The 16,536-nt window shown below is 36.1% G+C and overlaps 1 protein-coding gene across 1 annotated transcript in view; it reads left to right on the top strand.

Moving 5' to 3' along the window:
* The window catches only part of SHANK2 (SH3 and multiple ankyrin repeat domains 2), a 323,086-nt gene that overhangs the window by 99,771 nt on the left and 206,779 nt on the right, over positions 1-16,536 (top strand). Inside the window, exon 13 of the mRNA XM_033006803.2 lies at positions 9,184-9,297. Within this exon, the coding sequence (XP_032862694.1) occupies positions 9,184-9,297 (114 nt within the window). The remainder of the gene's footprint in view (positions 1-9,183; positions 9,298-16,536) is intronic.

Below are 16,536 nucleotides of genomic sequence, written 5' to 3'. Positions count from 1 at the left end.
ACATATTAGAGAAAGGGATTAGTTGGGAAATGTTTTTATGGATTTTCTTTTTTAACTTGATAGAATTAGAAGGGTCATGGAGAGGGATGATTTCCTAAACTCTTGATGAAAAGTACTTTCATCAGATGAAGATGAGGCAGATTTTTTTCCATTCTAAAACTGCTAGAAATGCATGAGTGACAGTAGTTCACAGTATATGATACAATGAAACTGCTCAGAGAAAGCAAGTGAATGGGCAAGGTCCAAAGAAAATGTAAACTAATCAGAATGGTCTTGTATTAATAGGGTATTACATAGCCTGTACAAAAATATCTACTTTATTTTTAGTTGTTAGTCATACATACTGACATCATTTGTGTGTCTGCCACTCATGAAAGAAGGGCCATGGCTGGTGTAAAAATAAATCCGATATCTTTATTTGTACAAGAACAACCCTAATCTTATGTTTTCACATTACTGGAGAAGAGCTAGCTTCATTCCTCACTGAAACACTTCTAAGATATTTTGTTTCTTTCTTCATTTTATACCTAAAAGTCCATAGCAATAAATTTGCCACAATCCAAACACAGACACGTATGTAAAGTATCTGTAAAATGTATTTTAATCAGCTTTTGCCCTGCTAAATTTAATTTTCACACTGGAAATCAAGTGACCTCTTTTATAAGAAATCTCAGATATATGAAGAGAATGCAGTACTCCAAAGTCCTTTGTGAACAAAGAATTAGCAGTTTTCTGTGCCATGAAGATAAAGCAATACAGAAGTATCTGAGCATCCTTGAAAAGTTTACATGTGATTCAGATCTGTACTAGCATACTTTGTTGGAAAGGTAACAGATATGAGTTCCAGGTACCAGTTAACATGGTGCAGACAATCTCCAGTCGCTTAGAAACAAAAAAATCAAAATTGTTTTCAGAATCTATGTTATATTAAAACATACCTGAAATGCATATGAATGATCCTTCACTGGCCAACAAAGAAAAAAAACATGTGGTTGCTTGATTCAAACAATTTGAGAACTTTGGAAGTCTCACCCTGCTCACAGTTTTGTTTTTCTTTTACTTCTATGTGTTTTTATTACAGCATTTCCATTTGCCATGTGATTTAGTGTTATTTCTTCCAATTTTCAGGTTCCAGATCATAGTATAGTTTGTCCATGGGTGATTTCCAACTGTAAATTTTTACTTTCCTCTCATTTTTGTTTCCTGCCCTGATATTACTATCTTATCTCTTTCACCTGCAATGCAAACAGAATACAGGGATAGTTCTGGAAAATGCTCAGTTTCTTTAATTCTTACTGTGATTAAACAAATTTTCTAGTGCTCAATATCTAGAAAAATGGGGATTTATTTCAGTATCTCAAATATGCTCCAACAGACTTTTTCATGAACCTTCTGAGATGCCTCCTATGCAGGCACAGTCTTCCCATCTGAGAAGAGTTTACCACAACCGAGGTCTGTTCTCAGCTATATTCTCTGGGGTCAGAGAAATGGTAGTAATTCAGTAGTAGTGAATCAAGCATCTGTTCTAGGCAGTAAGTCAGTAGTTCTCAGCATTAGAAATATTGACCCTTGCAACACTACTTTTATTTCAGTGTGATCTCAGTCAGTCGGGCAATCCAAATATATCGCTAACATTTTCATTTCTTGTGAAATCTACTTGTAAGTAATTTTGAAAAAGAAAGAGTATTAAACCCCTGCTGTGCTTGAAGATATTGCCAGCAGACAGTGCTTGTGGGCAGAAGGAAAGTTGGTCTCCTGGGGTTTTGCACTTGTTAGATTAGTAAATAAAATACTGGAAAGCAAAGAGCCTCAGAAATGTTGTTTTGTTCCTTCAAGAGCATTTTGTACCTTGTGTGAATAAGTATGGCAGCAAAATTTAACCTAAGAGCCCTGCATAACCATTGTTTTGCTACTCTTTTATATGTAGGAAGAAACTAATGTGAAATGGCATATTAATCTTACCCAGATTCATTGGTCTATTTTGCTTCCTTACTGTCTCCTGACTTGATCAGTTTGATTTAAGTTACTAGCATAAATAATTGTGACTCTTCACAGATAGTAACCTAACTCATTTCTTCAAGTTCCTTGTATCTGAGTATCAGGAGAGAGTTGTGCTTCAAACTGATATACTGAAGTGTTGTAACGAAGACATGGCCTTGCTGCTTTGCTGTCAAGGCTGCGAGAAAGTGATTAGGACATAAGAGCTTCCACAAATCCCCACCGTTTTTGCTCTTGGCTACTTAAAGGCAGCCTTCCTTCGGTAGTCAGCAGCTGGCCCGAAATATTCAGGAGACAGGGAGGAGCTGTGAATGGCATAGGAGAACACTAGCATAGTCCGACACCAGTACAGGCTCCACATCTAAGTCAGTTTGGGAGCATTTCTCAGATTAATGTTCTCTACTCTGCCTTCCCCTGACCTGTAGTTTGGGCATCACTGTGGAGAAGAACAAACTTGACTCTATCCACACCTTCCTCATCAGAGATGATCAGTGTTACGAACGGATGGATTTTTCCGATGCTTGATTTGAATTTCTGTCCAAAATTCAAATCAGTGCAGATTTATTTCTTATGCTGTTTTTCTTTCTCGTTCCCCAAACTATTTAAGAGACATCCAGATAACAAGAAAAAGATGATCTTCATAGAAAGTTGATGGCAAAGATAAGAAAAGAAGAAAAAAAAAAAATAGGGCCAAATCTTGAACAGCAGAACTCATTCAGTTCTATTTTAGCTGAGCCGTATTTCCTCAAATTTAGAGGATTATGTGCAGATTATTGTATTTGTAGACTTTGACATAGTGAGTGGTTGCTCTGTTAGTAGTCACTGTTGTCTTCTCATCCAGAGTTCCTTTTCCTGAACATTGCTTGTTTGCACTGTTTCTTTCTTGAGAAAGTAGAGGTGATAAATGAGAAGCTGTTTCAAGTCAGGATTTGGCCTGACACAGATTGTGGCCATGGTGGTTTGGGCTGGTGACATGCACCCAAAACCTGAAGCTAAGGCTCCTGAGTCTTACCATCTTCTTGCAGTGTGGATGGCCATAGAGACAGGTGGGACACCGCCAGATGTGCAAGAAGCCTCAGGGTATGGCCGTTAACCTGTTAGGAGAAGTCAGAAAATTAAATGCTGAGTTACAGGCAGGTAAGGTAGCTTTTCAGCTAAACCATCAGAGTCACTTGGATTACAGAAGGGTACATTCCATGAAGCCACAGTTGGATCACACAGTTGTTTCAGAGGCAAAAGTGGAAGTTAGATGTAAGTTTAAAAAGTAAGAAATATTTCTGTGTTCTTTCCCTAATTTGGCTCTCTGTGAGGCCCCATAGCCCGAGGTGGGAAATAACTGCTGAATTTCTTCTCCACGAAAATAAATGTCTGTGGAGCAGCAGTCGAATCTGACTGCTCAGGTCAATTTTAAAATATTGTTAACTGCAGATACACAAGGATTTCCCTCCAGATTGTCCGTGGACTGCACAATAACATTTTCTCTATGGCAGCTGAGGCAGTCACTTGTTTGCATGCTGGAGGCTGTAATGTGGTTGTCTTCTGGGCGATAGACAACGACTTCCTTTCCAGTCCTGTTGCACTGATAGCAAGTTATGTTGGTCTCTCTTGATTATTTGAAAGCCAGAAATGGTCTGCCCATAAGGCAAAACAGACAGATCCTGTTCATCATTAACCACAGAGAGGGAGGGATGTCTTATCAGGAGCAAGTACAGGTAGATAAAGAAATAGAGTAAAATTTAAACTAAAACCAGATTTTAAGAAAGATATCTCTTTTTGAGAGAGCAAGATTGAACTGTAACTTGTGCTGACCTTCATTTATGTTGGGCTCAGTCAAGTTGCATTTCAGATGCAGAGAACTGTCTCTGCACAGTACTTGACCCTTAACATGGTTTTTGACTTACCTAGTTGTATGCAAAAATAGATCAAACATTGAATTTTTGTTTACATTGCTATGTGTACTTAGGAAATAAATTGCAATTACAGTTCAAGGTTAGGAACATAAATTTTTGTTGTAACAATTTTAGAGGCTGTTTTAAGCAAAATTGGCTTTATCACTGAAGGAGGTATTCTTGCATAGATTATCTGTCATTCGGAAGGTCTTCTTCCAAAAGGCAAATAATTCTGAAAATCAGACATCAGATATTTCTACAAGAGAAAATCCTAAATTATAATATTAAGTATTTCTGAGAGAAAGAAGATATGTCTCTACCCATTGGAAATATCTACTTTATTTTAAAAAAGCAAATCCAGAAGATGGTTACCTCAAAACACAAAACCAGAGTTCAGATTTGCACCGAACCTTGCTTTGCTAAAATTCAGATGAAAACCCTTTGTATTTTCTTAGGGAAATGGCATTTGTTATCAATAACAGAGCAATGGAATCAAGGTAAATAACACATTGATGCTGCAGTTTGGATGGGACACTGTCACCATCCCTTTCAGGCTAAGAATTAAATGCTGAAATTTTCTGCTTTCTACTGTGTGGTGTAGATTGCTTTCAGTTTACGTAGTTCCACATCTCACTAAAAGTATTGAGATCTTCAGCTGATCATGATTAGCAGATAGAACTTTTAGCTCTGTTAGTTCTTACATCAGCATAGGCTGGTTCAGCTGCTAGAGTTTTCAGTGGATTTTCAACTTGACTTTATACTTTATTGCCATTCTGTTAATTTTTATTTTTTCTCCTGGTTGTAGAAATGTTCTTTTTCCAGAAGATGATCTGTCATTCCCAATCCACATAATTATTTTTTTTCCCGGGAAAGAAGAATGTAGTTGATACAAGCACCAAAAATTGATTGTAGATATTACAAAAATATTTCAGATATATCGTGTAGCAGCTATGAAGACAATGGCCTGAATTTGGCTGTAAATTTCCTTGACATTTTTGCAAATTAAGGATACCTGGAATAATTCACTCATTAAAATTTCAGTATCATAAGTAATCTAGATATAGTATGCATAATCATTTGATGGAAAAATATACTCTATTTCTTGATGGTGACATAATGAAGGGAACTGTAAGGTGGAAGAATAAAACTTTTTTGTTGTTTTGATTGAAATGATTTTTTGATATATTGAGTAATTCATCTGTTTGTGATGAGTATGTTATATTAATTACAATACGTACATTGTCAATAAACTTCCAGAAGTTACAAGAGACAAGACATCCTATGCTTGACTGGCACTGTATGTAATTTTCTTGTGTTTTTCTCTGGGATTTGGCAAAGAAGAATCTGGCTAATATTAAATATTATACTTTAAAGACATTAAAATATAAGATCCCAATTGGCACCTGTCTATACATGTTTTCCTGTTTTTCAGTAGTTTGGTGTTTGTCCAATTCTGATTTGCAGTTTTGTTCATATAATTGAAAATAATTTTTGTTTTAAACTATACTTTTGTTGTGAAAAGACATAGCAGCAGGATTCATGGTGTTGCTAGAACCTTAATTTTACTCTTGTAACGTCAGATTCTTTTTGTAATTCATGTTGTGTGTAAAGAGACCCTAGCCTTCTCTTGCCATAGCAACCACATCTTTTGTTTTTACTAAAAGCAAAAGGGAAAAATACCTGAGATGGTAGAACTTAATTCTTAATTTTGGGAAAGTTATCTTTTGATTTACCATTGTTATGTCCATGAGAATGGAAAATGTTGATTAGAAAATCTCTTGCTGGTACCAAATTATCTATTACAGTGTGTCTCTTAAGCACTATTGTGAGAGGGAAAAGACAGAAACTAAGGCCTCATTCTGAGAAAGCATTCATCACTAGAAAAGTTTAATTATACTTTTTGATTTATCCTTTAAGTTCCCAGTTACCCACAATGGAATACATGAAGTGTTGCCAGATTTTATAAATACATAGATTATTATGGCTTTGGCTTCTGCTGCAGAATTTCTTATGAATGGTACCACCTGAGATATACTAAAAAGATTATTTCAAGTTTTTTGGTAGTGCAGAACTATTTAGACCTGAACTTCTACATTTTGAGTATTAGGCCATGTGTGCTTAGCCTCCACCTCACCAACAATTTGCCTCTGTCTCTGCATGTAAGCTGTATCCCTGGCTACCCCACGTTTGCCTCTTGTCTCCTCTTTGTGCCTCTAGCAGTTCCACGAGACTTTCCCTTCCTTTCTTGGCACCCATAATGATGTTTTTCCTTGACAGTAAGTCCAAAGACACTGTCATTTAGTTTGTAGATGCAATCTCCAGACAGGCTTGAACCAGAACTGTGACGGCTGGCTGCATTCTGGCAACGCCTCGTTTCCCTTTCCACCTCTTTTCCATAGACATTATGTCTCCAGGCAGGAGTACGTGTATTTTTGCTTGGCTCTTGCTATTAGTGATTGCTAATATTTAATAATTCATGTAATAATGCTCTAAAGTGGGACTGGTTTTGCTCTGTAGTAGTCACTTTTTGCCTTGCACTCACACAGACTTGCAAAGCAAGTTTCTCTTCCCGTCTTGATTTGGATATCTTATCAGCTGCTGCTACTGTAAACACATGAAATTACTCTCTGGGTGTGAAATACCCAACTTCCTTCTTACAGTGCAAATGCTTTTTGGAGATGGAAATATCCATGTAATTTGGAGCGTCAAAATAACACATCTGACAGATTAATAGAATACCAAATTAGGGAAGTCCTTCTCAATCTGAAAGTAGTTTTTGTTCTTCCTATCTTGCCAGTTAGTGGAGTGAAATCAGGGCTGAGATCCAGTACTGAAAATTCTCCTCAGAAAAACCTGATTATTTGCAATAGGAAACTTTCACAGTCTCACATTTTGAAATTTATTTTGGCCAGAGTCCTACACTTACTTTTATGATTTGAAATTAAATCAATGTACAGTAGGATCCTACAGTAATTATAATATCTATATTTGTTATTAAGTAAATTTTCCTACTTTCTTATCTCATATTTAAGAAATGCACTCTATTCTTATGTAACTGAGGTTACATTGTTAAAAATATATTGGAAGCTGATGAATATCCAATATATATTGGATGAATAAATAGGCTTTTATGTAACATTGAATTATCAGATTGACTTTATGTGTTAATGTGCACAGGTTTTAAACATTTTCAAGAACAACTGGAATTTATCAACGTATTTTTCATTAATTATGTTCCAAATTTATTGATATTTTCATTTATATATTATGTATTTCATTAATACAGTTAAAGCACAGATCTGGTTTCTTCATTTTGTTTGCATTTAAATATAGAGATTAAATGTTTTCTGCTTATGTTAACAATATCAGTTAGGTAACTAAATGAAAAGGCATGCTAAAAATTTTTTATGCACCTCAAGTGTCACTGTAGAGTTGTTGGTGTCTTCAAAGGTCAGTGCCTTCCCTCATTGTCCCATCACTACCTGGGTAGGTATAGGTTTCCTCATATATGCCAGAAAGGTGCTCGATAAACTGCATTTTGGACCTATCCAGTTGTAGGATCTTGCCCTAATGGATCTATTTTCTGATGCTCAATATCTACTTCTTATTGACAGTGATGTTTAAATATTCAGTTCATGAAATCTCTATCTCTGAGTTTACCTCATTAAAAGACTTAAAATTGACACATTTTAAAACATTTTTCTGTCAGACATTTATGTTAATAGATATCCACACCCTGTGAGTAATACCACAAATATCTTAGGATTGCATAAATTAAAAACTAGGTAAACATTTAATTTCAAATGCAGTTTTACAGATCCTTGTGTGTCAAACCAGACTTCTTGCCACCTTTTTAGTATTGCCAAGATTTTTATTATTTTTTTTTTGGCCTAACATTGATTTGATTTTCATCTCATTCTATAGTAGTGCAAATGAAGTTCAAATTCAATGCCATTGAGTTACAGCAATTCCACTGATAGAGTTCAATTGCAGTCAGGGTCAGGGACTATGATTTTAAAGCCTGATAAGGTCTGGTTTAGCAGCATGGCGTGTGCTTGTGTTGGAGATCATCGAAGTAGCTCTGAGCAAGTTAATATCCCTACCATACTGAAACACCCTGCAGAGATGTTATCCCAGGTCTTGAAAACCATGTGCATATGTTAGCAAAGACATGTGCTTGGGTTAATTAGCCTTGATTTTTCAGCAGGGCCAGCTTGGCTGGCTGAGTTAGCACACAGCTAATGGACCTGTGCTGCTTCGGCTTCCACAGGCTTATTTTTGGTAGCTTGGGGACCTCTCCACCGAATACTGTGTTTAGTACAGATGTACTCTGAGGACCTGTGTTGTATGACTGAGCTAGATTACCAATCAACCTATTTAGAAGAGATAACCATGTTTTTATTAAAAATATCACCTTTGTTCCAATATTAATGTATAGTATCTTTTTAATAGTACATTTACATTTGTAAGAACTGCTATAAAATTAATTGAAACATAATACTTAGCAAGTATTTAGGATCCTTTCATTACTGTAATTCGTCTCCAGTTGCTTACTAGCAAAAACATACATTGTTGTTCTGCAGTCTTTTGTCACAATCCTCATTGACTCCTAGGATTCATATCAAGATAATTAGAAGTAAAGGGTAAAGCTTTTTCTCCTGTTGATAAATCTTTCTCCTCCCTATTGCTATCTTCTACCAAGAAAAATCATTGACATGTTTTAAAAGGCACCTACATTGTGTATTGTACCTATGGGATATTCAAGTGTTTACTGTGTACCCAAACCATTAAATCATATTACTCGACCTACATTACAAATCTCTGGAGCTACCCACTAAATAAAATAACATGTTTTCTGAGGAAGTAGAAAACATATGAGATATCAAAATATGTATTATTAAAGCCCAGTTTCAATGTGGATTCAGTTTTACAATGAGTTCAGCACTTCAGCTTAATTTGAACGGGCAAGACAAATTTTTCTGGTCTTAGTATGACCATGCATTTTGATAAAAGCAGCAATGAGAGAACTGAAAATGGAAAGAATTAGATGAGGGCCAAAGAAACTTGTGACAAAAATAAATGCAGGAAGAGGTTCCAAAGACTGATGAGGGAGCATCATATTTAAAGGATACTTGGTGCCCATTTTGGGGCTACCACCATTTGAGTTATTGTATGATGTTTGCTTTTACCTACACGATACTCAGTTATTACTGAACGTGTTATGTAATTAATCTTGGTATTTACATGAGAGGTAAAAAAAAAGGTCTAATGCTTCCTATGTCTCTTATCTATTTAGTTTTAAGCATTGGTGAAGGTGGATTCTGGGAAGGCAGCACCCGGGGACATATTGGATGGTTTCCTGCAGAATGTGTTGAAGAAGTTCAGTGTAAACCAAATGAAAGCAAACCAGGTAATCAGATCAAGTTCCTGTTGAATCCTAACAATGACAAATGCGATGTGTCTGTCCAAGCGGAGAGGCAGCCTGGACGGTAATGTGTTATGCAGCAGTGCATTTGAGTATTACTGAAAACTGGAGAATTAAATAAAGCTAGGCTGACAAATTAAAAAATAAAGATGGGTTTATTGATCAGATTTTACTGGATGTTGGCCAAGCAAACAGCCTTTTTCATGAGGGACTATGCTGTGAAGTTCTGCGAACACTCTTACACAGACCTGAATGCAGACATTTTGTAAAGCACTATACTGTGTTTCATTTTCTTACAGTATGCGAGAATGGCTAATTAAACAATTAAATAATGGAAGAAAAACTGGTCAGTCATCTCCCAATCTGAGTTAGTCATGCAAAGTATTTAGCTCTTGTTCACAGCAATGAAGTTTCCTCTGCTGACCTTTTCCTAAATTTTAGAGGAGGCATCCACTGGTGGGATGTCCCATATACGTTTTAACTGATGACAAAGGAAATAGAATCCTCCTTTATCATACATTTGTATTGCTATAAGTAAAACACAAGTGACTTTAAGCAAGGTGTCTTTACAGTTCTGGTATAATTAAAGAAATGTACATTGAAGAATGTTATTTTAAGAATTACCTACCACCTCATAATTTCTCTGCTTTTAAGAATTAAGATATGAGGACATCCTCTCTAATTAAAAGCTCATTATCAATGAGCTCTGAGAATATAATTAATGTTCTCCAGGAGTGTATGCAATTTTAAATTAACTATTGATGTGTTTTGGATCTCTGATGTATTGATTCAGATCTTTTGGCGTTGCATAGACAGTACACTAAAATTTATGCATTGTATCATTCATTCACAAACATTATTCTTTTATGTATGTCGTTATAAACTGCAGAGGTATACTTTTCTTTTTTTATGTATACCCACTGTATAAACATGATAGAATGGAATAGAATGCACTGGACAAGATAATAGTTCAGAGTAGCAAGCATTTGGAATTATTTATAGCATTTGATAAGTATTTTAATTTTGTCAGTTGTAATGGAAGCTGTGGTAAAGTCAAATGGAGTTTAAGGGATGAACAGAAGAGGAGACAGAAAGTGAGCTTTTGTAATATGAAAACTTTAAAAGAATGAGGGAATGAATTATCAGGGACTCTTAACACTAACTAAACTAAACTAACACTAATACTAACACTAAACTAACTAAACTCTAACACTAACTAAACTGTGTGAAAAGTTTATCCTTCCTTTTCTATTTCCCTTTTGAGAGAGAAAAAGAGAAGGAGGCAAAACCAGATCTAATATTTGGAGAGAATGGATTTAGACTCTGAGAATAGAGAACTGTTGTGTAGTTCTTCCAAGGGCTTAAGAACAAATCAGAATTTAAAGAAGGAGGAGTATTAAACAAGAGGAAGATTGAGATTGAAATTGGTAAATTTGGGAGCAGTGCAGTTATCAAATATGGAAAAAGAGGATAACAAGTTGCAGTTCTAGTGTTATTTCATTTGTTGGAAACATTATGGAAGATGAATAAATTCAGTCAGTGTGCAACGTGAGCTGGTGAAGAGCCATGTGTGAACTGTTCTGAGGATCCTTCCATAAAACCTTGTGGTCACTTGACTGAAAGACTTCAGAAAGATGCAGTCTATACAAGTAAGTCATCACAAACACCTTTCTTGAGTCTGTCATGGCAACTCTGCATTAAATTTGAGCTGTGCATTTGTCTCCAAATCTGAAGAAAATTCTGGGGAGGGGTAGTAAGTGAAGTTCTAAAATATGAAAGAGGTTTTGCATCTTCTTATTTAGTTTTGAAGAGAAGGTAACCAAACTTGTTTGTCACACATTCTTAAAGATACTTTCAAGAAATACTATAGGAAGTAAATTCAGTATGTGACATGATTGTTTTAATATACGACAAGATTGTTTTTGAGCAAAACTGATCATTCAAAGGAAAATGAAAATTAAGAAAAAAATTGTGACAATAGCAAAAGGATTACCAAAGCTGGAAGTGTTAACAGAATATAAAAAGAAACATCTTACAAATTTTCTGACATGGGATTATGAAGATTTATGCCATGTGTCTGGAAAAACACCAGAGCATTTGCTGTAATTTATACCTATTGCATACTATTGTCTTTCTGACTGTTTTCCTATTTGCTTATAGTATAGTGTGAATAATAATATTAACATAGCTAAAGACTTTAAATATACCATTATTCTAGCCAAAAAAAGATGAAAATATAATTAAGCAAGCACAAAATGGGCACATTGTCTATACCTTTGAACTTGTGCACTCACATATTCTGCTGGGCTATCTTGAAAAATGTCCTGCACCCAGAAGGCACGAATGAGGTACTGTGCTTTTCTGTGTAATGCGATAGAGGTTGGAGCTGTGAGTATGAAATATATGAAATCCACAGTATGTGCCATATTATTATTGAAATATGGTATGGACTGAAAGCAGCTGATCACTGAATTGCTCTGTGCAGTTAGCTTTATTCCCTTTGCATAGGAAACAATGGAAATGAAAGAGGGGATCTTTATAAGGGAAAATCAGCCAGTACTCCCTCTGAGTACAAATGCAAAAGTAATTTAGAAAAATGTGTTAAGCATGGTGAAATGATTAGAAATTAAATTAGGTCTACTGGGATCACTGAAAGAACATCAGCTGAGAAACCTCACAAACTTGTGTGAGTTACAAGAATTTGCATCATGGACTTTGCAAAGCAGCAGAAGGTCTTATGATAATGATTTAGAAAGTAGAACATGTTAATGTGTAGGAAATGAATCTCAAGCTCAGCCTTTTTCAGACCAGCACCACAGTAACAGGTTTTTCCTATAAATGAGATTTAGGAACACTTCTTCAAACAGCTTCTCTTTGCTATTAAGTTTGAATAATTGCGTTTCATAGTAGCTTGTCATTTGCATGCCATGAATGAAATAAAGAGGAATAGTTCTTGGAAAAAACAAACCACAATTAAACACTACATGCCCAGTAAAACTGGCGGGCAGGTGTTTCGTGTCATACTGATGTATAGTCTCACTTCTAAAACAAATTCAATTTTCAGGGAACTTCATTGCCATCCCAACTGTTTTCTGGAAGTAGGCAGTACAGAACAGCACCTGGTTCCTGTGATCTCATCAAAGATACCATGCTAGCTTAGCAAATTCTATTTTCAAAAAATAAAAAAAAAATCATGTCAGCTGCCATTAATTCTATATTCCTTCTTTAAACCTTCATTAATTGAGACTCGTAGGAATTATTCCATTATTTTGCTAAGATTGATGCTGGGCTTATAGGTTTTTAATTATCCAGGTTGTCTCATTTGGCCTTTAATAGTACTGGCAGAGGACCCGCTGCCTTTCAGTCTGAAGAAGTTTCCTTGACATTTTGAGATCTAATGAAAAAAGAACTATGACAAAGAAAATCACTGTCAGTGGTCTGCTAAATTCTTCTGCCTGCTTTTAAAAAATTCTTAGACACAAACCCATTGTAACATCTCAGTTTAAAAAGTGTCGCCTTAGTAGCCAGTTTTTAACATTCTCCAGAATTATTCTTAGACTGAAAGTATTCCTTCAGATTAAATTGATACATCCCATTTTTTCCCTGTACAAACATAGAATACAGATGTTATATATTTATTATTTCTGTATTGACAGTTTTCCTATGTTATTCAGTCATGAACCAATTCCATTCTTAAATTTCTTTATATTCCAAAATATGTGAAAATATACAGTGTTTTTTTGCTAAAGTGTTCTGGGTAGATTAAAGAAAGTTCTGTGCAGGAGAAGATTGATTCATATAAAATCCAAGTTAACTGAATCTATGCAAATATGAGTCACTACATTGGGTTAATAGACATCTTCACAGGATTTATTAGCTAAGCACTGTTGGTGCTGCAGAGAATCACAGGCCATCTTGGATCTCTGGCAGCAGTAGCTTGCATCCACTGAGAATACACTGTGTGACATAGCTTTGTTTAATTTTTCTACCTATAAAAAAAAGTGAGGCCTTTCATTTTACCAATTTATTCTCCCCTTAAAATTCATTATCCTTCTTAAAATAATAAGCATTCCTATCTAATAACTTCCAATGGGAAAAGAAGTACAGAAGAATCTATCGTCTGTAGCATCAGCTGCCCCACCAATGGAGGATACAGTTTTCTTCTCCTGCTTAAGTTTACATATTTCCTTTTGCTTTTCTTCCATCATAGGGTATTACTCTGACTTGAGAGATTCACTACAAAAATACTTTCTATTAGATTTGTGATACTATATTCCATGTCCATTAGAATTCAGAGGTATAGATTATATAGGTATTGCTCATAACTGAGGTAAAGTATTTGTTTTCAAGCTAGAAGTTAACTACATTATGTCTTTACTGTTTAGTATTCCTTTCTCCCTAATGTGCCTGAAGAACTCTTAGATTTTACAAATGATACTGAAGTGAAGGCAGAATTGGCATGTCTTTTAGTAATTCTTGCCATCTTTCAACCCTTGGTCTCCTCAGTGTACCTTTCACTGAGTTCCATGTTCACCTTTAATACCATCTTTGGGATGATTTTTCATTCAGTAGCATCCTCCATGCCTTTCTATATCCTGTGGCCTTGGGGTACACCTTATTGGTAGTTGTAGTTGCCATACAAGTCCTGGGAGTTTATTTTAAACTAGATCTTGTCCAGGAATGTGGCTTGAATGACCATTAGCAGTTGTTCAAGAGGTCATTTTTCCATGAAAGAATCCAATTTGCAAACTCTGAGGTCTGCCCAGTGCTGTGGGCTGCAGCAGAGCAGCCAGCACTTACAAAGCAGGTTCCTGGCCCAGACTAAAATGCTCGTGTAGATGCACCCATGCTGACCTCTAGTGTCACTGGTGCTCTGAGCAGACACTGCCTAGCATCTAGACTGGGATTTCTCTTTCAAAATGTCTGTAATTAAACCTTCAGTATAGTTTACTCCTTAGTTTCCAGCAATCTGTAATATAATGACAAATTATCCAGTAGTAGTAGAGTTCCCTTGCCTGTTTCTTTTTACCTATGTAATCATTCACAGATGTTATAAGCAAAAATTGCAGCAATCTTTATCCAACATTCCCTCTAGATTTCAGAAGTTACCAAACAAGTCAAAATTGTGTTAATAAAATGAAAACTTTGTTACACAGACTGCTACTTCTGAAGCATAGAATTTTCTTTATTCCACATTCTTAGTTTTTAGCACCTTGTGCATTCGATAAAAACAGATTTGTTCTTCATTTCCACCATCCCTTTTTATAATTAGTATAACACCTTCCCAGACAATCTAGTCAGCCAGACTGCTAGAAAATTGATTTGCTTTCTTGCAAAAAAGGAAGTTGCCTTACTGTGAATTGAAGAGCTGACATCTATTCGAGTAGCTGGTAGCTGTTTTGTCCTCTACGGACAAGTGGCTTGGCACATACTGTAGCTGAAAGTTTTCTTCGCCTTGCCTGCCACATCAAGCCTTTCAGAACAGTCACCAACATTTTTTGTCCACTGAAATATAGCTGGGTACTGTTTGGAAGAGTAATAGTTGGCAAAAGTGGAAGTTGTGCCAGGGACCCACTAACAGTGAACCAGGATGGATGGTTACCTGGACTCCAGAGCACAAGTTGCAGCCTTGACTGTGTCCTATATGGATATGTAGGCTGCCTGAAGTTCTAAAAAACTTAATTTCCTCAGCTTATGCTCTTATGTAGCTTACAGTTGATTTCAAACATGACCTGTTAATGAGAAGCCTTTAATGAGAAGGATGGCTGCCAGAAAAATAAATTTTGACACTCCTTTTTAAGCATGTCAGGGTAGTGATGTGGTAGGTATATTACAAAGCAGTGCCATTAGTGGGTGTACTTTGTGAGGCAGATGAACACTAAACCGTGCCACAGAAATTTGATCTCTGTGTGTGTGTGTGCACCCCATCGCATCCCAGTGTGGAACAGAAATGTGATGTGCTGAGCCTGGAGGTCCCTGTCCCCAAATCATCAAGCCCAGAGGACATGATGAAGCACATGTTCACATATATGGATTTCTTTCCTGAATAGAAAAGGACAAAACATCCACCCATCCCACCCTGACACGCACGCAGAACACAGCTTGCATGTGCATCCAAGGACTGCAACAGGGGCCTTGCTGTGTCCCTCAGCTAGCTACACCAGGCGGGGGGCACTTGGATACAGCCATCACCCTCCTCCTGCCTGTAAGTTTAGGGTCACCTGATTGTGGCAGTCAGCGGTTACATTTACATAGATGAATAGATTAAGATGTGTTTAAAGTCTCTGGTGAGGATTTGCTCAGTCTGCATCCAGATACTAGTTCTTGAGCTTACGTAAAACTGGAATTTGTGACTTGTAGTTCTGGTCCTTCTAGAAGGACAGGAGTCTTGGTTTACCAAATTTGCTTTTTGGACATAATAGATAGCCAGAACATAATCAACTGTAAAAGAACTCCCTAATCACATATAATTATGCATGTAAAGGTCAGCACTGAAAGAAGAAAACAGAAAGCAAAAAATCCTTTTCATTCAGCCTCTTCCCTTAATTACTTACCTTTTATAAATAATCCAAATTAACAAAATGTTTTTTAAAAAACTGTTTCCTGTTTTGTTAGGATCAGTTCTGGTTAGTTATTTAACTAGAAAGACAGCTGTTAAAATAGATAGAAACATTGTAGAGATTATTAAAACTCTGAAAAATTCTATAAACTAAATCATTTTGAAAACCACTGGAAGAAAGAGGGTTTCGATGAGACAGAAGAGCCTGCAAATAAGAGATGCCATCTGACCAGATGAACACCTTGAGGTTTTTGATAATAGGTTTTGATAAACTCTCCTTCCACATGATTCCACCTTGAATAGAAGGTCATGCAACTTAAACTGTTTGGCATGAACAGCAGCAGTTAAGAACAAAACATTACTGCAGCTGGAAGGACTAAATGGAGACAGTACAGAAATAATTTATACATATAAGAAGGGAAAGACATTTTTGTTAAGAAAGTTAATCACAAACATTCTTATGTCAGTGGTATAAAGAGCTAAGAAATCTGATAGCTTGGAAATGTGCTCTCATTCAACAGTGCTGGCAATGGCCGGACTTAATATGGCACAAAGAATATAATCCAAATTAAAGAAAAAAAAAAAATTGAAAGTGCAAGATTGCCTCACATGTTAAATGGGGTTATCATCGTAAAAAGTGGTATGATACAGATACAAATTCAGCC

Source organism: Tyto alba, unplaced genomic scaffold, assembly GCF_018691265.1.
Source record: "Tyto alba isolate M040663 unplaced genomic scaffold, T.alba_DEE_v4.0 Super-Scaffold_8, whole genome shotgun sequence".
NCBI classification, from domain to species: domain Eukaryota; kingdom Metazoa; phylum Chordata; class Aves; order Strigiformes; family Tytonidae; genus Tyto; species Tyto alba.
The sequence above is the reverse complement of the archived record's forward strand: the minus strand, read 5'-3'. Positions and strand labels throughout refer to the sequence as shown.